Source organism: Melanerpes formicivorus, unplaced genomic scaffold (assembly GCF_026170545.1).
Source record: "Melanerpes formicivorus ecotype bairdi unplaced genomic scaffold, bMelFor1.0.p_v2 SCAF_3, whole genome shotgun sequence".
Lineage (NCBI taxonomy): Eukaryota > Metazoa > Chordata > Aves > Piciformes > Picidae > Melanerpes > Melanerpes formicivorus.
The window spans coordinates 6,651,867-6,677,932 of record NW_027142355.1 but is presented as its reverse complement, the minus strand read 5'-3'; the positions used below and the strand labels follow the sequence as shown (position 1 = coordinate 6,677,932).

The following is a 26,066-nucleotide window of genomic DNA, read 5'->3' as shown; positions in this document are numbered from 1 at the left end:
ACAGAGAAGCCTCAGGTTTTGTGGTGCTTTCTGCAAACTAACTCATCCACAAAACAGGCATCACAGTTACCATGCAGCTATTACACAACTCAACCCCCTGCACCATTTGCGTTATTTGTTGAGAGCGAGCAAACTCTGTTTGAAGAAAATAGCTGAATAATCGGGAAGACTTCAATGAGAGCAACATATGCTCCTAGTACTTCCTGCTGAGCCTGCTGAAATGGCTTACAGCTACAGATGCTAGCTTTCTGAGTAAAAAACTGTGCTGCAAAGGTGGGAAGTTCTAACCAATTCTGATAGAGGACTATTATGCCTGAGCTGAAGAGCAGTGGGAGCCTGCTAATGAATTATTGTGATTTAGTTGCAATTGTGATTAACATACACACACACAAAAATCAATCTTAACACCATAATATTTATCTTTGATTTCATTTATTTCTGGGGGTGGCTTAAGTAAAACTGTTTTGTGAGCCAGCTAATAAGGATAAATAATTTAGCAGTGAGTAGATGTGTCAAAAATCATGCAGAACATTCACAAGTATTGTTCCAATCTGAAGATTTAACCAGCTGTTGTATACAATGTCCTAGACTTCAACCTTTGGTCTTCAAGTAGTGTAAATTAAGATTTTAATTAGACATATGGGGCAGTTCCATGAAACTGTAGAAATAATCACTAGAGGTTGCACTTTTTTACAAAAATCACTTTCAACAATGCTAAATGAAAACAGAAAAGTTTGTGAGGCATCAGGAAAGGTTTTGCTCAGGAGTGTTAGGTGGACTAGCAATTTCCAGAAGCAGGACAGATAAATATTATAAATAATAAATAATACCACAAGTTACAAACCTGTTATATCTATTTGCCTTATATAGACTATTTTTATATTCTTAAGAGAATGATGACTGGGAACTCTAAAGATTTGCTATTGTCATGGACTTTTATTTGCACAAAAGTTACTTCTACACACTCTTTAAGATCATCATTAAGAATATGATTTCTAAAACTGCGATGAATTACTCAGTGTTTAGCACCTAGTAGATTAGTCCCCTGCTGGTGAGATCAGCAACTTTTGATTCCTTAAGATAGTTGTTTGTATCCCACAGGTGATATCATCACTTATGTATGAATTATCTTAGCTATATTGCATTAATCTGTATTTACTCACTGTTCTGTTACTAACTTTTAAATTAAGATACATTTTAATTTATTGTTGTAAAGCCTAATTTATCTTGATTATATTCCCTGAAATCTCTTGATTCCCAGTTCATACCTAGGGAGTTTACAATGTCACCTGCTTCACTTTCCCCCTTAGAATAGTAGCTCTAGCCACAACCTCTCATTCATGTCTCATCTCCCTACTGTTATACTCATCTTTCCTTGTCATAACTAAATTTCAGCATCCTGAGCAAGATACACAACTATTGCTGTAGCACAGAAACTACAGTAGCAAAGGAGGAAAAGATTAGAATGTATGGATCTCAGAATCGTGGAGGAAACATGTACTGCAAAAGTCCAGCTTGCAAATCTTGCTCAAAAATTGCAAGAATAGCTGTAGCAACACTTTCACCTGTACAGGCTCCTATACGATCACAGGAGCCAGGAACAGCTTACATTTTTCCTGAGCTAATATTAGGCCTCTCCTTGCTCTTCTCTAGCCCACAATGCTAACATTACTTCATGTGTCTAGGTATTTTCTCCATTGGTGAGGGAAACTCTTGACATCTTGCTCAAATTCCCTACAAGCTTTTACTTCTTAGTAGCTGGATTGGAAGATCTACTGGAAAGCATTTCCCGGGATTTCCTTTGGAGGTCAGAATAGGGAAGAATGGTGTGAATCCACTTCTTGTCTCAGTTCTTGGCACACTGTCAGTCTATGGGGATATCAAGTGAGCAAGAGCTGGGAACATCTCCTTCTTTTTGAATGAGAAGAGACTAAGCAATTTTTCCAGAGGAAAAACTGTTGGATGAGAAATTGAAGTGATTATTAAGAAAGCATTTTAACATTTCTACTATGTGGTACAAATTGTTCTTCTAAGTCATCAGTGTATCTAGAAACATACCTCATAGAGCTGAGAGTCAAGCTATAAATGAAACTATTACCCAATATACAAGTCTGAATAAAAATTATAATTAAGTCTAAATATGTAATATCATCTCTGTAGGAGCTGATCATATTTAGGGCTTAGACAATATGCATCATTTTACTACTATACATTAACATTTATTTAAGGCAGTGTAATGTAATTTAAGTTAATGAGTTCTTGTCAGCTTTATAAGTTGCAATTTAAAATGATTGAGAATTCAAGAAAGAGAAGATGAACAGAAACCTCAAAAAGAATAAAGAGCACATAATCCAATTTGGTGGCCTTTTTAGGCATGCAAAGCACAGAGACTGTTCTTGTCTATTGCCTTCTGGGTTTGACAAGTTTAAAACTGATAATTCTGTGATGTTTCTCACCCGTTTATCTATACAGAAACACATTCAGTCCCAAAAAAATGCTTTTTTTCCCTCTGCAGTTTAAATGACAAGTTAGTTTATGATCACATATCTGAAGTGTAAAGGTAAAATTTTACACTGTGGAAGAAATTCATGCAAATCCTATGTGTGTTTAAACTACAATATAGCATAGGGGACTATAAAACTGAATTTTTCCCCCTTTAAAAATCTGTATCACTTAGTGAAGTGTACTTGTGCTAACTGTCTGAAACGTTTAGTGTTTTATGACTTGGCTTTATCCTGCCGTGTCTCTCACTAACTCCCTGCCATTCAATACAGCTATCCGTCTGTCCTTTTTATGAGGGGAATTATCTTTAGCTTGGCAATTGAAGTGAATATATCTCTTTCAAATTCCTTCTGTCCTGACCATCCTGTTTAGAGGATGTGGAAGCTCTAGAGAGCACATACAGGTTATTGACTGCTGTGCGCCTGCAGCAGTTCTGTAAACACTGTCCTTCACTTTTTGTCTGGTAGTCCCTAACAAGGCATAGCAATTAAGACATAGATCATAAACTCTACCCATTGCTTACTGTTGAAAGCTAGTTCCCAAATGAAAAACATTAATAAAGTTGCAATCTAATTAAGCTTCATCTCTTCATTACTTCATATCTTCTTTTGTATCTGTGTAATGCATTGCAACTCATAGAGCAATACTCAGCATGTGCAAGAAAAAGTTTTTTGTTTTTTTGTTTGCAGTAAAGCCACAGTTTCCTATTTATTTGCTAATCATTAGATAGCATGTCTTGAAAAGTACCTATGAAGCTGCTTGTAACAAATCATGAAATGAACTATGCATGTTTCCCTACAAATGGTCAGTACCTTTACAAGAGATAGTGATTTTATCTTTTAAGTGATCCCTGAGGAGAAATAAAAGCGCAGCATGATTTTTAAATGCTATCTATGGCTCCCATTGCTCAGGCGTGTTTAAAGCACAAAACACTACTGATTATCAGACTACAAATTTGTTCCTATGTTATCATTGTAACGTGAGACATTGACACTGAAGTGCAGCAGGCGAACAGAAGAAATGTTAAGTATACTCTAGCATTTTTTTCTTCATGTCATACGTCTAAAGAGGGATCTTGTGCACAGTATATTTTCAGGCATAGACAATGCATTTTTAAATACTTGGGTAACACAAAATGGATATCTTCAAGTGATAAAAATGTGCTTAGAGGTAAACAGAAATGTATAGTGTTTAAAATAGTAATGCATAAACTTTTAAAATTTTCTAAATAGCCTTAATATGAATGGGTTATTTTCAAACTGAAAGAGTTGTTAATCTGGTAGATAACATAGGTATTTATTTGTTATGAGTTGACACTGGATGCCTTTAAGAACCATGGAGTTCATTAAGGTCCTCCAGGGGGATGAGATGGACCCAGGAACTTGTAGCTTGTTATCACATCCCATAATTCTGCTATGCGTATATAAACTGGCTGCAGAGTCAGTTTCTTCCTTTTTTCCTCCCACTCAGCTCCCAGGAGTGTGTGTGGAGCTTTATCTCAGGTTTGGTGAGGTGGAGTGAGGCTGGAGCTGGCAAGCAGAATTTGTAGATGCATCACTTGGGTATGGGAGCACCAAGAGGCATGGTGGAGGAGGTGGCATTTAAGACCTGGATTTTTGGCCTGGTTTGGAGGGAGGTTGCATGAAGCTTTGGCCTAAGGAGGTTTTCGGAGAACCATGGTCGAGGCAGACTATGGATTTTGTGTATTTTATGTGCTTTGTACTGTTACATGGAGTTACTAATAATACTTCCATTTAAACTTCTAATTCTTTCCAATCCAGTGTGGAGAGGTTTTCTTTAAGTCCTTTGATAAGGCTTAATGAGCATCTGTCTTGCTCTTTAAACCAAGACGTTATTCTTTTCTGAGTCAACTCTGAAGTTTTTTCTGCACCGAGTCAATAGGAACTTGACTGTAGATTTCACCAAGGCAGATTTTACACTGGAATGTGCAAAGGCACTTAATTACCTTGTAAATGAAGATATTTAGCCTTCAAAATCTGTGGCTGAATTCCTATATAGGGTATGGGATTTCATGTTGATTGTCTGTAATTTTCCTGAACTGCATTTTTCACCTTTTCCACTTTGTACTGTCACCTATGAATGTGAACAATTCATTGGATTTGAACTGGATGATTAATGTGGGCAATTCCCATAGAACAAAAATTTTGTAATGTATTGATTTGTTCTGTACTCTCTTTGAAGGAAAAATGTCCTGGTAAGAAACAGCCGACAGTATATGATTCTCAACGTGAAGAATTATTCACTAGTAAATACAGGAAAATGTCTTGGAATAAGCACTTCAATATGGAGACAGATGGTCAGATCACTTGGCAAGCATTCAGCTTTTTTCCCTGAAATGCTTAAATAATGTTTATCAAACAATAGACAGGGATAAAAATCAAGGTAGCCTTAAATTTATCTAAAAAGAGAATGGCAGGCTGCTATAGAAGTGTCCTATAAATAATAATAAACAGCTCTTGAATGAAAGTCAGTAAGATAGGAGTGGTTTTTTACTGGGTTGTAGAAATACATATATCTGTATTTCTTTTTCTTGTAATGAAATGTTCTGCCATTTTTCCCAGCCTCAAATTCAATATACTGTTTATATACCTGGCACAGTGTACAATGATTAGAGGCAAAACCAGATGGCCATATTTTTCCTTGTCTTGTTTATTTAAGTGATGGATAGATGAGTCCTAACTTTAACTATCAATCTGACTATAATTATTTATGTTCTACTGTGAATTTTTGCATGCAAATACCCTTGCATGTACACAGACACACAAACAGAAGTAAGATGACTCTTTCTCTTTCTTCCTTAGGCTTAGAAAGAATTGCGAGAGATTCAGCCTACGAACAAGAAGGGAAAGTTCAGTTTGTAATTGACGCAGTATATTCCATGGCCTATGCACTACACAACATGCATAAAGATCTCTGTCCTGGATATATTGGTCTATGCCCAAGGATGAACACGATTGATGGTAAAGAGCTACTTAGTTATATCCGGGCAGTGAACTTCAATGGTAAGTTATATGTACTCCTTTTCCCCCACTCTCTCTCCCTTTTTAATTCTTTAAATGTTTCAAAAGTGACATGTTTTCTTCATATATAGGATATTTTAAAACACAGTGGAAAACAGAATTAGAAGCCGTTCTCACTGAAAACAGAACTGAGTTTTTCCACCTGCTTTGAAATCCCAAGTATATTTTTCATCTTAACATTAAGTTGCTCCCAAAAGAGACAGATGTTAAAAATAATCTGTCGATCAAAATATTCCAGTGGAAAGGTGCTATTACAGGAAACATTTGAGGACTCATGCAGTTCTACTGACAGGTTAAAATCCTTTGACAGAGGTTGCTTGTGTATTCGCCAAAGAATTAAAAAAATACCCTTATGAAAATTGCCATCTTCTGAAATTATTGTTCAATAATTTTCTTGTAGAAGTGAATAGTGGGGAGTTTGCTTTAAATTTGCATAGCTGAATCTCAATTAAAACACTCACTAGCATTTTCAGCTTCCTTTTCATTTCATTGTTTTTGACTTGGTGATTTAGTGAGATTTAACACAATTACAATACATGTATATTTAAACAACACTACATAATTTTCTGTGCTGCTGGGATCTACCTGCTGGGGAAATGTATTTACAGCTGCTTATACTGCTAGCAGTAGAGCCCAATAGAGAACAGGATTACTTTATGAATGTAAGTTTGAAAAGGGTAGAACATACCTGATGGTGAAATAAAGTTGATGAAAACCTACCTTTGTTTCATTGAAGTAATAATTATTGTACATTATAGTCACTATTACTTTTCCAAAAGATGGAACTGTGTTCTTTTCTGGTTTTTTGTTGGCTTTTTTTCCCCCTACTTGGTGGCAATTCATGTACTAGACATGCCTTCTAACTTTGCAGAGAGAAGCACTGTCTATCCCAATTTATTCCAATGACCTCAGCTGCCAGCCTTTTTGAAAAAAGCACAAGGTCATTTTGAATTTAGCTTCTGAGTAGAAGCTTTTTTTTTTGCTTTAGGTAATATAGCAGACCATTTGGTTGATATGAATGTTGGCTGTAGTTCACAGTTTTTTCTTCCTATGAAATTTTCATGTCTCCAAGAATATAAAGACAGCAGGAGTTTAAATGACTCTTTAGCAATTTTTAAAGAAAACCTGGAGCAAAATACGTTGATGGCTAATGGGAGATGCCGTTATGATGACAAAAGTAGGCAGAATATTATAAGGTTTGCAGCTATTATTATCTACATTTCTAGTACATATTCTGGCTCTGTGTTGTTAAAGCACAAAGAAAATGATCTATTTTCTTTTGGTTGACATGAAAGTTTAGCATAAAAAGGTAATCTGTGCATTTTATTTGAAACATTTCTTTCCCCAGATTGTTGCATTGCATCAATACCTGTCATGATTTCTCTGACTGACTCCTAAGTATTGCAACAAGGTGAGATGAAAGAGTAGGATAAAGCATTCCTGACACTAGTGAAAAAATACCTGGCTTTGAAGAAGTCATTTACTGAAAAAGAATAAAAAAAAGAAAAATAAAAAAGAAATATTTTTTGGGGTTAAATATCTGCCTCACATGTTATGTTAACTTTTCCCTGTCTAGCTTAGTTCACCTTATGTACTGGAGTACCAATGTTTTGGGTGTGTTATACATCCTAATATTTCTTTCTTTTCAATTATGCATTGGGAAGCATGAGCAGAGGAAGGTCTTTAACACTTGACCTTTTCCTATTAATCCCAAATTCCTTTTCCATAGGACAGCAGTGCCACTGTGTTTGACTTATTTACAGAGGTGAATATTTACACAGATTGCCAGGCTTCCTGTGCTGGAAGTTGACAATTTTGATCTTTGCTGATTTTTATGTGCATTCTAGGTTCAAACATTAAATATAATTGAACTGTTCAATGTCTTTATTGATGATCTGGATGAAGGGTTTGAGTCCATCATCAGTAAATTTGCAGATGATACCAAGCTGGGAGCAGGTGTTGATCTGTTAGAGGGTAGAAAAGCTCTGCAGAGGGACCTTGACAGGCTGGACAGATGGCATGAGATTTAATGGATCTAAGTGCTGGGTTCTGCACATTAGCCACAATGACCCCATGCAGCACTACAGGCTGGGGTTTGAGTGGCTGGAGAGCAGCCAGGTGGAAAGGGACCTGGGGGTACTGGTTGACAGTAGGCTGAACGTGAGCCAGCAGTGTGCCCAGGTGGCCAAGAAGGCCAATGGCATCCTGGCCTGTATCAGGAATTGTGTGGCCAGCAGGAGCAGGGAAGTCATTGTTCCCCTGTACTCAGCACTGGTTAGGCCACACCGTGAGTACTGTGTCCAGTTCTGGGCCCCTCAGTTTAGGGAAGATGTTGAGTTGCTGGAACATATCCAGAGAAGGGCAACAAAGTTGGTGAGGGGTTTGGAGCACAAGCCCTGTGAGGGGCAGCTGAGGGAGCTGGGGGTGTTTAGCCTGGAGAAGAGAAGGCTCAGGGGTGATCTCATTGCTGTCTACGACTACCTGAAGGGAGGTTGTAGACAGGTGGGGCTTGTTCTCTTCTCCCAGGCAACCAGTGGCAGAACAAGAGGACACAGTCTCAAGCCGCACCAGGGGAGGTTTAGACTGGATGTTAGGAAGAAGTTCTTCATTGAAAGAGTGATTGCCCATTGGAATGTGCTGCCCAGGGAGGTGGTGGAGTCACCGTCCCTGGAGGTGTTTAAAAAGAGACTGGATGAGGCACTTTGTGCCATGATTTAGTTGATTAAATGGTGTTGGGTGATAGGTTGGACTTGATGATCTTGATGGCCTTTTCCAACCTGGTTAATTCTGTATTCTGTACCTCTTTGGACTGTATTTATTTTTCTGTCTATTACAAATAAGTATAAATTTAGCAGTTATAACACAAGACAAAAACTGAAAGGAAAACCTAGGCTTTCTCAGACGTTCATTGTAACATTCTTCTATCCTAACAGTCACAGCATTACAGCATTGATAAATGCAAGGACCACTGGAGATCATCTTCTCATGTTCCCTGCTCAAATCAGGATCATCCAAATTCTTAGGGTCATGTCTAGCCAAGCTTTAAATATATGCAAGGATGGAAAGTCCTCGTAAATGTTCTCTGAGGAATTCTAGTATTTTTATCATCTTCACAGTAAAAAGCTTTTATTATGTCTAAACAACTTTTTCTGTGTTTTATAATTAAGCCTCTGCTCTTCAAGACTGTAATAATTTATAATATCAAGAATTAACTGGCACTGTTGAGTCAGGCATTTTCTCTTTTTATTCTACCCTTATGCATATTAAAACAACTTCTCACCTCTCTTGATACGATACATCACTCCTAGACAAAGTAGTAAAATGTTGTCTCATTCAACTTGTGTTACCTCACAAAGTACGACCTGTATTATGAAGGACATCTGCCTACCTTATTTGCAAGGGTAAGAAAACCTATATATTTCTTTATAGTGAAGTAACTGTTTTGCTTTTGGTTTCCAGCAATCACTTTGAAATTTATTTATTTTTGTTTACTTTGATTTTTATTTACAAATTAGGAAGATTTTTTTTCTCCTGAAGGATTCATCTGTGTAATATTCCATGACACTTTCATGGCTGAAGGGTGATCATAAGCACCAGTGCACAGTGTGCTGATGTAATTGATATGACATTTGTTTCTGTTTAGATATTCTTCTACCAGTTTCATGCTAAATGCAAAAAAAATCACAGCTCAGCATGATCTCAAATTGAATATGACTTCTTCATTTGTTATAGGAATAAAGAAATACTTTTGTATTGCCCTATTTCACTATTTCCTGTGTTTGTCATAGGACAGCTAGCAAAGTATGGTGTCTAAAAACAATAACTTTTCATCTATAATGGGCAGTTTAATAATTAATTCAATTTCATAAGTAAAGAAACCACTAACACATAACTGGTATGGCCTATTGCCATGTGCATTGAAAGAGTTTTAAAGTGGGAAAGGATAATGTTAGCTTGCTGTCATGGGGCATATTTAGCTTCCTGTGTTCTTGACAACCACTGCTAGTATACCATAACCAGCCCTCTCTAGCTATTTGATCAAAGAATAATTGCAGCTTTCAGAAGTTTTGTGCTCCAACTTACCTTTGTTTTTCATAGGCAGAAAAAAAAATGTTGTCAAATTATGGTATTTTTATTTTAATGGAAGATTTTACCAAATTTTGTTTTGTATCAAAACAAAATGAGGTATTCATGCAAAACTAGTGTTTCTTATTTAAAATTATGTAAAGTGAATAGTTTTCTGTTAATTCGGTTTATAAACGTACTGTAATAGAACACATAATAGTATAATCGTGTCATGATTCAATATGTTCTCCAATCACATTGCCCTAGTGTTCTCACTCTATCTAACTTTATTATTCTATTTACAAAATAAGCAGATGTTCTCTAAGAGATTTACCCTGGCATGTTCTGAGTGTTTTATGAGACGTGCTCTGCTGAATTCAACAAAAGTTCTCATCATTTGCCATACATAGGACTTGAAGATGCACTTGGGTGGGATGGAGGTGTTTCAAAGGTGGTCTTGTTTTGTTTTATTTTTGCTTTTAGGAAGAATTGTTCTTTGTACTTCTGTCTGGAAAAAACAAACAAACAAACAGGATGACAATGTGGATACAGTGCTATTTCTTGAGTGGGAACAACTGATAAGACTGATCAGTGCTTCCCTGCTCAATTGTCCTACTACAGAAGTGAAGGACAAAATTTACAGATAAATTCCAAAGACAAAGACCATTGCTTATATTGTACTATATTTTATATTTTCTATAGGAGAAAGTACATTCTTTCTCTCTATATAGATTTTAGCTTGTATAAGGTAGACAATTTTTGCCTACCTTTAGTCATATATTTGTATTTATGTTTAAATCAACACCGGGATAAATAACAAGAAAACATGAAGCAATATACTTACAGATATTGCGCTATGATTCTTTTAATAATCATAAAGGTAAGGGCAGCACTTGACTTGCACTCTCATGCACGGAAAGAGACATCCTAATTAACTGATTTACAGTGAGTTGGAAAGAACTGAACTACAGTTGATACATTGTGGCAACTACTCTAGTTTCACTAATCTGTGCTTTGCTGAAGAAATACTACTTTCTGCTGTGGAAGTGGAAGGGGGAATACCTGATGCAGTTTTATTGACACCTGTGATGTTTGTTCTGTCATCAGTTAGCCACATGATATAGTTCCACTATTTTTTATCTATTTTTTAAAAATCTGTCACAGTTTGGATTGTGAATACACTGGGGCTATGGCAGACCATTTGTAATATAGATTCCCTATGTTTAGTTTCCTGTATCTTTATGTTAAATTAAGAAAGGAGTTTATTGTTTGGAGTGTACAGGCAATATTTTCAAAAAAGTTCTGCTTTGGCATGCTAGTTGTTTTAATGGAATTAATCTAAGTGGCTGTACAAGAAACTAAAATTGCACCGTGGTCTGAATCACTCTTAATGGGTTTAAGTAATGTGTGGTTATAAAGTAAGCACATGCAGCAGGCAAAGCTGGAGCTGCCATGAGTCTTACACACCTCATGATTCCATGTGATTCAATTCAGAGATTATGAAAATGCTGTGCATGAAATTGAAAGGTAAATCCTAAAAGTAAATGCAATTCATAACTATGCTTTTCTTATATACATTTCTTAAGTACTGATTAATTGACTTGTATACATGCTCCACATGCAAAATTAATGATGTAGAACATGACTGAGGCCTAATTCATAAAGCATTTTAATAGTTAATACATAAAAGAAGTTGATAAAGGATTTACCCTCATTACCTGCGAAAATTGATTTGCATCTCCTGATAGGTGAGGATATTTAGGTATTTTAGAGGAAAATTTTCTAATATGATTAAGTTAAAAACTCATGCAGTAGTGTGGAGCATTGCAAACTAACCCTTGCCATTCCAAGTGAAAAGGTATCTGAGTACAGAGAAGCTGGATCCATGATGCATGCATTTTTTTACCTCTTAGTCAGTGTAAGAACTACCACAGCTATACTTCTTCAGCATTATCAAGAGCTTTGGATATCTTTATTACCTTTATTAAAAGAAAGAAGGCATGCCGCATGTTTTGAGGAAAAGAATACCTTAAGAAGCTTTCTCATTAAATGTTCACATTTAAAGTCTCCTCTTAAATCTGAGTCAAGTAAGCAGGTTTGCACAAATTATTATTTATTCCATATGTCTATTTATGACCTGTTATTAAGACAATGGTTATGCAAGCCCAGGACAGTCAGAAGGAGGAATTAATTGCTTTTTGCTAAGCCTTTTCCTTTTTCCTACAACAACTTTTATTTGCAAAATAAAATAAGCACATTAGAGAGAATATCAAGAAAAAAAACAACAAACTAAGATTTTATTAAGGGTATTTGGTAATATAAATGAGCCCAATTTACACTTCACTCATGTAAAAAATTATTTAACTGTTAATAGCTGATAAGTGATAAACTCCAAAGTAGAGTAATTTTTCAGGAAGGTCACTCTCAGTGAAATTATCTTGACAAAAGTTAGGATTATTTTATGAGGAGGAAAATAATCTTTGTGTTAAAGGTAGACATACTGAATGTCAGGAATTACTGTAAGGAGAGAACAGTTTTATAGTGAACAGACATTACTGACAGCATTAAACAGCACTATTAGTTTTTCTACTTTAGGGAGGCCTTGTATTCAGCAATAACCAACCAAGTTCAAATCTATAGTCAAGGCAGTATTGGATTCAAGAGCAAGTTAGACATGCTAAACTTTGGTGCAAGATGTGATCTTAGGCAAAACCAAACAAACTAAATAGTAAATCTAAGACAAAAAGTACAGGATTCAGTTTATCCCTCACAGACAAATAAGCTTTCCCCAGTTTCAGTAACTGTTGAAGTGTACAATAACTGTCTAGTTCCCCATATAGCTGATGGGGAAAAGGGAGATACCTCTAAAGGGTACCAGAGATGTAGCCTGCCCATTAGCATTTAGCCACCATAGCAACTCGTCTACTTCTGAATGTTTTTCTGCAAGCAGCTATGAATCAGAGAGATTTTCTTAAAGGTTGATTAAAGCATTTCTAACTGTGAAATAGTAAATATGTTCAAGATATTTTTTCTTAGAAGTTTCTCTAATTTACTCCAGCAGAGGAAGCATTTGCTGCTATTCCTGAAGATTAAGGTATCTAATCATTCCAGCCACAGTGCAGGTTATGTTTTGCACTGAAGAGATTGGACTCAAAATTTTGCTCCCTATAGTCTTAGCCAAATCTCTCCCTTGTAAGCCTGAAGTAAAATGGATTTAAGGCACAATTTCCTAAGGTATTCTTTTTTAAATAGAAAGACTTTTCAGTCAACTCTCCTGTTATCTCTATTATTAGAATGGAACATTTAATAATTAAAGGTAAAATAATGTGCAGTAAAGATTTTTGTTGCAGTTCTATGCACATTTTCAAATTGATGGTGCATTATTGAGGCTTTCATATTAATATTTTTTCAATTTGTGTCAGTTTCTTTAGGTTATTAACTTTTACAAATACATTAGCATGTAATTGAAATAAAAATAAATAAAATATTTGGAATATAGGAAATACAGAATATTCTTTACGATTCGTTCCACTTGAAAGTCTAAACTCTTTTTCCTGAGCTGCTGATAGATGAGCTATTTATGTAAAGGTAAGATTGTTAGAGGATACTCACCTACATTTCAGAATATGAAAATTTGAATGTTTCTAGTTGCTCTATTAAAAGTTACACACCAATCATAGCTTCCTCCTTAGACCCACCAATTACAATATCTAAAGTTTGTTAAGCAGTATGATTAACTTTTATATGGACTTGTCTAGATTTCAGAAGTTCAGCTGAAGGGTAAAAGGTATCTTAGTAGCAATAAGTGACCATTATTTGATAGAAAGTAATAGTTTTAATTGCCTTTTTATCCTAGTAAAAACACAATTGAAGCAGCTGTAAATGTATGAGTCCATACTGCTACCCAGCCAGCACTGAAACAAGAATTCTTAGTGAAGTATTGGATAAATTTTATCCATTTTTGGAAGGTTTTTTTATTGTGCATCATATACAAAGGAATATGTAGTTCTTGCTCTGCACAGGAAGATAGTTCCAAAGAGTTTGGAAAACACTGTTGTATCACAGCAGTTATCTGACCTTTTGGGGGAATTCAGAACATTCTCAGTTTGCAGACACATTCTCTGTTATGTAGGTTTATTTGCAGGAGCAGAACAGCAGCATAGTAAGAGAAAGTCACTTACATTTACTAAATAAATATTCCCGTGGGAGCTTTATGATTTTTGGTGGAAAGGTGAGGGAGTTTGTGGTGTTTTATGGGAGGCAAAAGTGGCAGTTTGTACAGACTCATTAGAAAGGAAGCAGCTCTATATTACCCATGTACTGTGTCCTGCTGCCTCCTTAGAATTTCTGTTCTTTCAAGGTTTTCCATACATGCACTCATCAAACTCTTTAAAATAACACAAATCCCCAAATCTGTATGTTATATCTTATGGAAACCTCGGTAGTAAATTGCTTTCCTTTGACTGTGAGGTTAAGCAAACAGAGATAATCATGGAAGACACGTGATTTCTCCCTTTGAGCTCCAGCTGGATCAATATTTGATTTTCTCTTTTGGCCCTGCAGCCACTCCAGGACTACCCTGGCTTTGCTCTGATTTAGCTTGATCCTGAATTGAGAGACAAAAATATATTGGCACTGCTCCTGTGCTGTACATAATCACATTTTATTAGTGTATCCCTAGGTAGCATTAAATCACAACTCATAATATGGTCACTTATGGTAGCTGTGTCCCACATTTTTGGTAATTATTCATTTTTAAAGAAAGTGAAAATGATGTATGGAACCTCAAGTCATCATTTGTGTGCAGGATGTACAGCTACAGGGTGGTCAGACTCCTCAGCACACACCAGACTGTGCAAAGTTCAGAGGCTTATTCAGTGCACTCTCCAATGTGTTTCTTCCAAGTTCCTACCCAGAAATCAGAAGAGAAAGCCTTGGGATATTAAGAGTCCATGATTATAATGATAGAGAAAAACAACTAAAGGTGCTTGGAAATAACCCTTATATTGGCATAGCCACTGAGAGAAGGTTTCTACTAAACCAGCTTTTGTTCAAAGGCTCCATCTCTTGATAGTTACAAATTGTATTGATTCTCCTTTATGCATGGACTAACTGTGGCTCAAAGACTGATAATTTTTTCTGCTCTTCACTTTCATTGTTTCTTACCAGCAAAGGATATTGTTTATGAACAAAGTGCCTAGGCAGGATTTCTTGCTTATCTGAGCATAAAATACACATGGTTTTGTTCTTATTGTGGTTACAGAGTTGTCCTGAGCCTTAGATGGTGAATCAGAAAATTCTGATGAATGTATAAAGTAAAAAAGTCATGTTCAAGCAGATGGTCCCAAACTGAAAAAAAAAAGAATTTTTAGTTGCTGTTGTGGCTAAGCATTGAAGTTCCTGTTTCAGGTGATTTGCCTAGATGCAATTTTGAAAGTATCTAATGTTTCTGTGTTGTTTGTCAGACACTTGCATTGCTAACACAAAAAATACTTACAAATACTATTTTATTTGTTTGCCTATTTCTTTGTTCAGATACTCATAGCTACTTTTTTTGCCAGTAAATTTCCTAAGTCCACAAGTGTTGGGGACTGAATTGTCAGATCTGCTAAAGTTCATTGTTGAAAGGTATGAAGGGTCAGCGCAAAGATGTATACCTGCTGCCAGCTGTCCTCTAGCAGACATACCGATCTGTAATATGCACCTACAGTCTCTGAAATTTTTTTGGGGATTGGAGTCCTTAATGCTTCTTCAATTTGCACAACAAAAGTGTGGCCATATTTGTGAAAGTTTTAACTACAGTGTTTTAATGAATTATTGCATGCTACATAGCAAAAATATTTAGCTGTTATCTCAGTCCTCCAAGTTTTTGAAATAAAGATGTGAACATTTTCTTTAAATAAAGACTCTGAACCTGTGTTTGAAGGTGATTTAAGCTAAGTTATTTTGGTTTGAATAGCAGGAACCTACCCCTCCCGTGGAGGTGAGAAGTAGCTGCGGGTGAGGTGAAGAGGGAGAGAAAGAAGGTAGAAAATTGCAGCTGAGAAATTCACCTTCTATTTGAGTCCTCTAAATGCACACAAGGAGGTTTTTGTGTGTTCTATGTTCATGTATAATCAGATTAAAGATTTCCTATGAAGATAAGCTGATAATAGATGCTGACTATACTTGCCAAACAGTGAATAACACCAGTGTCACTTCAGAAGTACAGACTGTTTTTCCCATAATGGAGAAGAGATGTAAGTTTACGATGTAAACTGTAAGTTGATGTAAGTTTAAGATGTAAACTGGCAGATGAGGTTGCTAAACCCCTCTCTATTATATTTCAAAAGTCCTGGCAGTCTGGTGAAGTCCCCACAGACTGGAAAAGGGGAAACATTGCCCCCATCTTCAAAAAGGGCAAGAAGGAGGAACCAGGGAACTACAGGCCAGTCAGTCTCACCTCTGTGCCTGGAAAGATCATGGAACAGATCCTCCTGGAGTCACTACTCGCTCAAAAGAATAGTGAAGAGGTGATTGGGAACAGTCAGCATGGCTTTGCCAAGGGCAAATCCTGCCTGACCAACCTGGTGGCCTTCTATGAGCAGGTGACAAAATTAATAGATGAGGGGCGAGCAACTGATGTCGTTTACCTGGACCTGAGCAAAGCCTTCGACACTGTCCCACACCACATCCTGGTCTCCAAACTGGTGACACATGGGTTTGATTGGTGGACCACTAGATGGATAAGGAACTGGCTTGATGGCCGCACCCAAATAGTGGCTGTCAATGGCTCCATGTCCCAGTGGAGGCCAGTGACAAGTGGAGTCCCTCAGGGATCAGTCCTGGGACCTATCTTATTCAACATCTTTGTGGGGGACATGGACAGTGGCATTGAGTGCACCCTCAGCAAGTTTGCTGATGACACCAAGCTGTGTGGTGCAGCAGACACGCTGGAGGGAAGGGAGGCCATCCAGAGGGACCTTGACAGGCTGGAGAGGTGGGCACAGGCCAACCTCATGAAGTTCAATAAGAGCAAGTGCAAGGTCCTGCATCTGGGTCGAGGCAATCCCAGGCACAAATACAGGCTAGGCAGTGACTGGCTGGAGGATAGCCCTGAGGAGAGAGACTTGGGGGTGCTGGTGGACAAAAAGCTCAACATGAGCTCTCAGTGTGCACTTGCAGCCCGCAAAGCCAATCAGATCCTGGGCTGCATCAGGAGAAGTGTGGCTAGCAGGTCGAGGGAGGTGATCCTCCCCCTCTACTCAGCCCTGGTGAGACCCCACCTGGAGTACTGTGTCCAGTTCTGGAGCCCCTATTACAAGAGGGATGTGGAGGTGCTGGAACGTGTCCAGAGAAGGGCCACGAGGATGATCAGAGGGCTGGAGCACCTCTCCTATGAGGACAGACTGAAGGAGTTGGGGCTGTTCAGTCTGCAGAAGAGAAGGCTCCGAGGAGACCTAATTGTCGCCTTCCAGTATCTGAAGGGGGCCTACAGGAAGGCTGGGGAAGGACTTCTCAGGATCTCAGGTAGTGATAGGACTAGGGGGAATGGAATGAAGCTGGAGGTGGGGAGATTCAGGCTGGATGTGAGGAGGAGGTTCTTCACCATGAGAGTGGTGAAACCCTGGAATGGGTTGTCCAGGGAGGTGGTCGAGGCCCCGTCCCTGGGGGTGTTTAAGAGCAGGCTGGATGAGGCTCTGTCCAGCCTGATCTAGTGTGGGGTGTCCCTGCCCATGGCAGGGGGGTTGGAACTAGATGATCCTTGTGGTCCCTTCCAACCCTGAATGAAACTATGAAACTATGAAACTAAGTTTTCTTTTTGTTACAGAAGTAGCTCACTAATGCCTATAAATACTTACCATGTGAGCTCCATGGCCAGGGCCTAATACCTACCTGAGTGCATACCATGCCATGTGAACAGATGTCTAGAAGTCTGTGCAGCCAAGAGGTGATGTGCTCCTAATAAAGTGCATTGAAGTAAAATTTTCCAGCACTGAACACATAAAAAGCATTTTTCTCATCTGTGTTTTTTTTTTCAGTAGTTCATAGAATAGAATGGTATATTCTAATTCTGAAGTCATTAAATGGTCAAAAACACCGACAAAACAAACAAACAAAAAAACCCAAACCAAAACCCCCACAAAACTCCAAAGAAACCCCCCTAGTTCAGTATTTACACTGGATTGAAATAGTATTGCAAAGCATAAATGGCTTTTAGAAATAAGTTTGTAACACCTGGAGAAAACCAAAACAAAACAAACAAATCACGCACCAAAAAAACCAAACCAAAACCAGAACAAGAAAAAGCAACCAACCAAACAAACAAAAAAACACTGAAAAATACCCTTTGATTTTAAGGATTTGTTTCCCCCTTCTCCTATTGTTTAATTATTTGATTTTGGTCTGAATCCAACTAGAACTAATTTTATAAAGAAATAGAATCTCTCCCTCCATGCCCTACAGCTGTACTGGTGAGTGGTGTTCTTATCAGTTCAATCACTAATGAAAATGAGCAATTAATCGACATTCCTGACAAGAGTGCTGATTTCATTGAGCAATTGCAAGAAACTCTTTTCCGTGGCTCTGGTCCTTGATTGAAAACCTCTGGGAAGTCAGACCAAGGAGTGGAATCTCTTAGCGTACAATATTGCTAACCTTCAGGGCAAGCCCATCTGAAATGTGGGCAGGGTTCCCTTGTGTCAGGTTAGTGCTGGGTCAGCAGAGCTGAGAGTTGCCTCCCTCAGCAGCCAGGCATGTTTGTAGCTGCAAACTCAGATCAGAGACACAGGCAAAATAGAGGGGTTCCTCTCCCTTTTGGATGAGAATGTAAATATTAGTCCTTCAGGATCTTAGCAGTAAAAACCAGTGCCACCTAAGTAGTTCTTAGATTACTAAATTTAACTCGTCATGGTCACCGATGTAGGCAGTTGAAATTTTCCTATAAGAAGGGCTTCCTGTTTTATAGGGATGACTTTCAGATTGTGAAGTCTTTAAGCACTGTGGTAATGTAGACCTTGTAAATACAGATGTGTTGAAATGGAAGGTGGTGGCCAAGACACGAAACAATTCTCATGAGGTTCAGTGTATTCACAATTTGCACATAGATCTTTTATTGAGGCTTATAAATGAAAAGTTAATACAGATCTATTCTTTAAAACTTTCACCTTTATTTTCTTGATTTATTTTGTGCATCCCTTACTACTAATATGTTGTAAAGATTATAAATATTCTTACTTTCTCTCCCTTGATATTTCTACAAATGCTTCATTGTCCTCCCTCAGAGGTCCTTATGCCAGAATCAATAACATCCAGATCAATGGAATAGTGAAACGCAAATCTTTCATCTTCATGATCCTGACTTGCTAATGATTTCTAATGGAGTATTTAACTGGAATGAGCACAAACCTTGATGTGAATTGCCAGGCAGATAATGTAACAAGAGGGGTTCTGAGCAGGGAAATGTAGAAGGATAGTGAAATCAGACAATAATAGAAAACTCTGGACAAAGCACTGAGGCTAAGAACAAATGAACATTATTACAATGGAAGAGGGTCACAAGCCAGTGCCTGAACCATATGATTTGTTGCCAGGAAATCGAAAGTGTTAAGGTTAGGCACAGAAAAACAGAAGGGTTTATAACTTCAGCAGATTGATATGCTACAAATATTGAACAGTACATAAATCAGAAAGGGCTGTTTATAACAGTATGGCTTTTCTTTTTCCCTTGTGACAAATAGTGGCAAAAATACAGACACATGGTGATGTAGGTGATAAAAGATGCAGCTTTTCCCAGCATTGGGTAGAACAACCACTATGACCTCACAGATTCACCTTGTGTCATGTGACTAGATAAAGTGTGGGAAAGTACAGGGGCAAAGATTTTAGCTATTTATAAAGCAAACTGGTGTAGGAATAGAATTAAATTTATTTTGCATTAGATATACACATTTCAGATGTCTACCCATGAACTAGTTGATTACACTGCTTTTACACTGAAAAGAGTGAATTCTGCTTAGTGCAGCACAGTTCACCTCATAATTTACTTGTCTGAAATAAGGCAGATTAATTGTGCTTTAGAGTTGTCTCTAATGACAGCAGAGTAAATCTATAAAATTATATCAGCTTTAGATGTCTGTGCTGAGATTTCTAAAGACAGATGAGTTGGTTCCAGTACTACTCCAATTTTTGGGAAAAAAATTAAATTATCTTGATGAGAGAAACAAGGAATTAATTCATAAGAGTTACTACTGCAAATCACCTGAAAGTTGCCTACAAGAAGAGAGAAGAAATGGCAGAAACTTAGAGTAAGTGCAAAAGCATTTGATAGCACTAATTTGGAGAGATGTTAATCTAATTACCAGTAACATTAACCATAAATTGTTTAGTAATAAAATCAGATTGCTATTTGGTTTCTGCTTTAAAAACAGTGAAACATGAAGTAATCCATCTGGAGTTCTCCCTCAATAATGTACAGAGATTATAGACAAAACTATTGACACTGAACATGTTCAACATGCATCTTGTCAAAACCATTTCAAGTAACACCAGTATGAATATGCCTTTAAAACTGAAAATAATCTGCAAGTTGCAAAGCTAACAATGGGAAAGGAAGAGGAGGAAATCCCAATAAGGGAGAAGCTCAGGAAAATTAAAATGAAACTGCTCTCAAAGAGTCTCCTGAAGTCAGTAGGAAAAGCTGGTGGATAGATGTATATAAATGCAGAATATAACACACTGTATGTCTGTACAACAAGTATTAGAGATTAAAATGTACTTATAAAAATAATTGTACATTAGGAAATTAGAACATTCTTAAAATATCTGAAGAAAGACATGACTCTAGTATGAGATTTATCTGAGCCGTTACACACTTTCCATTCTCTAGTTTCTGGATACATATGTACTCTATACTCTTACTAAAATTCCCATTAGTCTGTAAATGCATCAGAATATACATACTGTATCATTTTTTAATTCCCTCAAACCTTACGATTAGCCAGGTTCTGCCAGGTGATACGTGGTCTCGTTCCATATTACCAATGCATCCCATCCTCACACTACAATACATTTTATTAGCACATTCTCTGCCCTTGAAGGGCACTTTTTTCCCCTCTCTTTGAGGGCATACTGATTAGGGAAAACACTGAATTTTTCCAAAACAGACTTTGAAATACTGCACCAATACCAAACACTTTCAGCAAAACCCCTTTGATCAGATTTTTGATCAGTTCCTCATCCGCTTTACAGTCCAGCTCCTGATTTTCATCTTCTTAATTTTAATCAGTTATCTCCCATGGAGTAAAATTCTGAGATCTAGAGAGATTATATCTGTCATGGTTCTCTTCTAAAGTAAATAACTTTCAAAGAAAGACATTAGGATCATTGACATGATCCATTTCTGAAAAATTTATGTAGCTTTTATTCTTGTTTGCATTTCTGTTTGTATCATGTAGAGAGAATTCTATATGGGTAGAGTAACTGTTGATCATGAAAATGCAGCATGAAAGAATATATCAAAAAAGTCTAAAAAGAGGAAATAAGAATATGTTTGAAGAAAGAGATTCACTTGTAGGTAAGTGATTCTGCCACAAACCTCATTCTCGCTTTTGTCTCTCTAGAGTTGTCCCTTAAGAATATCAAGGAATCGTTTTGGGAATCCAGTCAAGCAATATGTCAGGAAACCTGACCTCAGAAGATTTATATATTATTTTTTTCTTTTTTTTCAGAGAGCAGCAGGCAGTAAACAAGGTTTTCTGAAGAACTCACTGCAGAGCTAACTCTGCCTGTTGGCTAACTGGATTTTACTAGTGGTATCTGGAGACGTGTTAATGAATTTCAGATTAACGCAAGTGCTAAACCTAATGCTGTAATTAAGAAAGGCCTGCCAATCACTGCCTCTTTTGCACTGGCACAATTTATTCTGTAGATTTCTGTTGCAACATTATCGTCTAGTGAGGACTACAGTTAATTGCTAAATGAATCCTAAAAGAGCAGTTCACAGGAATGAGAAAAATTACTGTAGCAGAAGACTGTAATGGCCTATTCCATTGTGTGTATACTAAGATTGTATCACTCTCAGTGCAGTTTTCTACACTGACCTGTCCACTGCCATTCTTGGAAACAGGTCTTCTAAAAAGTAGCAACTCCAAGGGAAAAAAACATATTTTAAATTTAAATTATTCTTGTTAATTTCTGGGAATATGCAATGCATTATTAAAAGTTACCTATAACAGACAAGATCTGTGGAATTGCAGAAAAAGGTTTTCAGTCTCTCGATGTCAAACACTTTTTTTTTTCATTATTTTATTAGATCTTTAACATGTGTCACATTCTCTGCTTCTTTTTCTTTTGCCTCAGATGAAATTGCAAGCAACATTGTAAACTCCATTTGGTTGTGGTAATATCTACCTTTTCTGTGCTTTAAAAATAATAAAACTACTTAGTAGTTTCTAATTATAATCTAGAGCTACATTTTTATGGAGAGATGAAAGGATTTGTTTTTATTTACACGTATCTTCAGCTCTTTAGCTTATTATTCAATATTGCTTACTTCTAAAGAGAAAGCATTATACACTTCTATGCCAGAATAAGCATAAGAACATACAAATCATAAAAGTGCCTTGACTATGGGTACAATTTCTTAAATGCCTGAGCTTTTGTTAGCTTCTCTAACACAAAGCTATTGATGGCTGAGCTTCTGAAGCCTTTCCACTGGTCTGATAACAATTAATAGTGTGGGTGTTTCATGGATCATCTTCCTTTTTCACTCATGATTATGTAGCCTGCATTCCGTAGATTCGCACAGACAGTACATGCATTGAATTATAATATCTTGATGCATCAAAGAATAAGGCTCATGAAACATATTAGACTGATTTTTCAGATATTCCTCATTTGGTATTTAACAGCAGGAAATGAGGCAGCAAAGATGACTCTCTTGGCTGTTTTACACCTGTCCTGGCTTGATGGTGCGGCCAAATGGCTGCAAATATTCCTGTCATTGTCATTGATCATTTGCAACTTTCTGAAAGTCTGGGATTGTTACACCTTAAAAACGTAGTTACTGCTCACAAAATCACAGGATAGTTGAGGATGGCCCTCTGGATATGTGTAGTCTAGCCTCCTCTGTCCAGAGTAGACTGAACTACAGCAGCAGGTTGCTCAGGTTTGCATCCAGTTGGATGTTGAATATCTTCAGGGATGGAGACTCTACAATCTCTGAAGTCAATGTCTGTCCACTTGCACAGTAAAAAAGCTTTTTCTTATGCTTAAACAGAATTTTCTGGAGTTTGGTGTGTACCCACTGCCTCTTGTCCCATCACTGAACATGAATAAGAAGAGTTTGGCTCCATCTTCTTCTCCTCATAAGATATTTATACACCTCATGATCCAATGGTGGATAGTTTGGTTAAACCCCTTGCTTTCCATCTTGCCCTTAGATATCAGAGTGGCTGGGTGCATCTGAACTTAAAAATGCCAAGCTCCCCATGTCTCAAACAATTCTCTGAATCAGAGAGGTGCCCAGGGAGGTCATGGAGTCGCCATCATTGGAGGTGTTCAGGAGGAGACTTGATCGGGTGCTTGGTTGCATGGTTTAGTTGATTAGGTGGGTTGGATAATATGTTGGGCACGATGATCTTGAAGGTCTCTTCCAACCTGGTCTATTCTATTCTATTCTATTCTATTCTATTCTATTCTATTCTATTCTATTCTATTCTATTCTATATGTAATTTTTGCCCCCTTACAACACATTGATAAGATACCCCTCTCAGGCCTTCAATTCTCCAAGATGAAAAGTCCCAGCTCTCTTCTTGTATGGCAGATGCTCCAAGCCCTTATTTATTTTTGTGGCCCTTTGCTGGACTCACTCCAGTATGTCCATGTCTCTTATTGGAGATCCCAGAACTGGACACAGTCCTCCAGCTGTAGTCCCCTCAGTGCTCAAGAGAAGGGACTGATCACTCCCTGAAACTCTTGCTCAGACTCAGTACCTCATCTGCTTTCAGCATACTTAATCCATTTTGTATTTGCCAATCAGAGAAGGAGCTTTTCTCCTGCCATTGTCTCAGGCTTCAACATCTTGGGAGTCTTAATTTCTGAATTAAATAAGAACAGACTTTTCCACAGCTCCTTTGGCATAGGTCCTCTGCTTGGTGATGTGGATGCTCCCCAGAATACACCTCCTGCAGGCAAGGAGACAAAAATCCCCCAGTCCCAGCTTCAGTAAGAGGGTTCCAGAGATGCATCCTCCTCTGAGAGTTCAGTCTGAGCCTCTGGGTATGTACTCTGTAGACATCACCACCTCTGCTGTGTACATGAACACTTCCATCAGTGGTAGGGTTTCTGGCCATCTTTTGTTCATCCTCTGAAGAAACGACTTCTCTGGGAACAGTGCTCAGGGCTGGCCCTTACATGCACCTCTCCCAGCACCTGCTGAGTGAGTGCATGACTCTCCTGGCTCACAGCCAGCTCAAAGCACCTTTTGATCAGGAACAGCTTGATTAAAAGCTGCTGGAAGTCGCAGACCCCCACAGCTGCTTTTCCCTGCTATAGCAGGCACCCTGCCATTTATTCATCCAGGAGATCCCAGGAGTTTCCAGCAACTCCAGGAAGAGTTCACAGATCTACAAACAGAATCCAGAACAGACTGAACAATGGGCTCTGTCTGCTGCCTGCCCCGTTTGCTCTGTTCTGACTTGATACTCGTGTTCCTCAACCTTTTTGTATGCCAAGAACAGATGAAAGAAAAAAAATTGACATTCCAACATTCCTTTTTTTATTTTTTCTTTAAATCTAGTTGAAGTTTGTTTTGTGTTGCTGCAATATTTGTTAGAGTTTTGCATGCATATGAGTAGCTTATAATTATTACCTCTAGAAATTGCGGGACATTGTTAAATGGACTTTTACTTACGTGCAAACTAGTTCATTCCTCATCATGATTGGTAGTAGCTTTATTGATAAGATTAGAAATGTTATTCTACAGGAACAATCAGGTAATATATGAATCATATTCGTATTTTTACCTGAGATATGTTCCCCATAAAACTTTAACACCTAGTGATGTCAGTAGACAGAATTATTGTTGTGCAGTCCTTGAGTAACCATGTTATTATGATAATTTGTTTCACTTGGTAAATCTTTTAGTAGTCTTGGAGGAAAGTGAATGTCAAGCTTTTCTTATGAAATATCAAATAATAATGTCAGATTTAAAAAAACACAAGTATAACCTTTCATTTAGTTAAGCACCTTAAGAATCTCTGTAAGGCATAAAATTGCAGTTAACAAGTGAGTCATTTATTGACTTGCTGAATTTAGTGACACTATCCATGTGAAGTTGTGCATGTGCCTAACTGCTTTGTTAGTGGTCATTTTAATGGAATTTTAAGTAGCACTCATTTAGCGGAAATACAAAGAGATTCATAATAACAGAAATGAGATCTAAGTGCTGGAAATCATTACACAAACATATCTTTTTAAATTTATTTTTTAAATGGTGTAATCTTCATAATTACAGCTGAAGGCTTTTAATGCGGAGTTAACATACACCCTTTTATTCATTTGCTTGAAGAAATAGGGTTATGATAATGACAGATGCTGATCACTAAACAGAATTGTACTCATTTGCTGCTAAAGGACAATGAGATTTTTTTAGAATCATAAAATCATACAATGATCTGGTTGGAAGGGACCTCCAAAAGTCATCTAGTCCAACCACCTCTGCAGTAAGCAGGGGCATCCTCAACTAGATCAGGTTACCCAGGGCCCTGTCAAGATGCAATCTGAGTATCTCCAGGGATGGGGCCCCAGCCACCTCCCCAGGCAAGCTGTCCCAGTGTTCCACTAGCCCCATGGTAAAGAACCTGTTCCTAACACCTAATCTAAATCTATTCTTTTAGAGTTTGAAGCCATTGCCCCTCATCCTAGCACTACAGATCTTTGTAAAGAGTCTCTCTCCATCCTTCTTGGAGGCCCCCTTCAAGTACTGGAAAGCTGCTATTAGCTCCCCCTTCTCTTTTCCAGGCTGAACAACCCCAGCTCCCTCAGCCTGCCTCTGGGCTCAGGGATCAAGATACACCACAAACAGACGTTGATGAATCACAGAATCACAAAACCATTGGAACATGAGCAGAGACCCCAATGAAAGAAGATAGGGGAAATAATAGCAGCTGTGAATCACTGTTTCTCTTTGAGCAGCCAGCCTTACAGCTCCTTTCTGACTATAAATCTGGCACTAGCCATGCAGAGAAGGTGCAAAGTTTCCAAAGTTCTTGGATATGTTGTTAGTCACCAATATTTGCAGGTCGGGTTCGTGAAATTTAGAGCATGGGCTCAGTTGGAAGTGAGGCCATCAAAACTCATCTTCTCTCTAATGCTCGGTATTTGCTTTAGTTATATAAATATTTAATAACAATGTTAGTGGAAAAGTCACTTAAAACCCATTAAAGAAAGAATGAAAGAAAGAGAAAGAGGAAAAA

At 37.7% G+C, this 26,066-nt stretch overlaps 1 protein-coding gene across 9 annotated transcripts in view; it reads left to right on the top strand.

The window, feature by feature from the left end:
* The window catches only part of GRM8 (glutamate metabotropic receptor 8), a 359,393-nt gene that overhangs the window by 220,841 nt on the left and 112,486 nt on the right, over positions 1-26,066 (top strand). For all 9 annotated transcript variants that reach the window (XM_068165642.1, XM_068165650.1, XM_068165657.1 and 6 more), the window contains exon 7: positions 5,325-5,525. In XM_068165642.1, the coding sequence (XP_068021743.1) occupies positions 5,325-5,525 (201 nt within the window). The remainder of the gene's footprint in view (positions 1-5,324; positions 5,526-26,066) is intronic.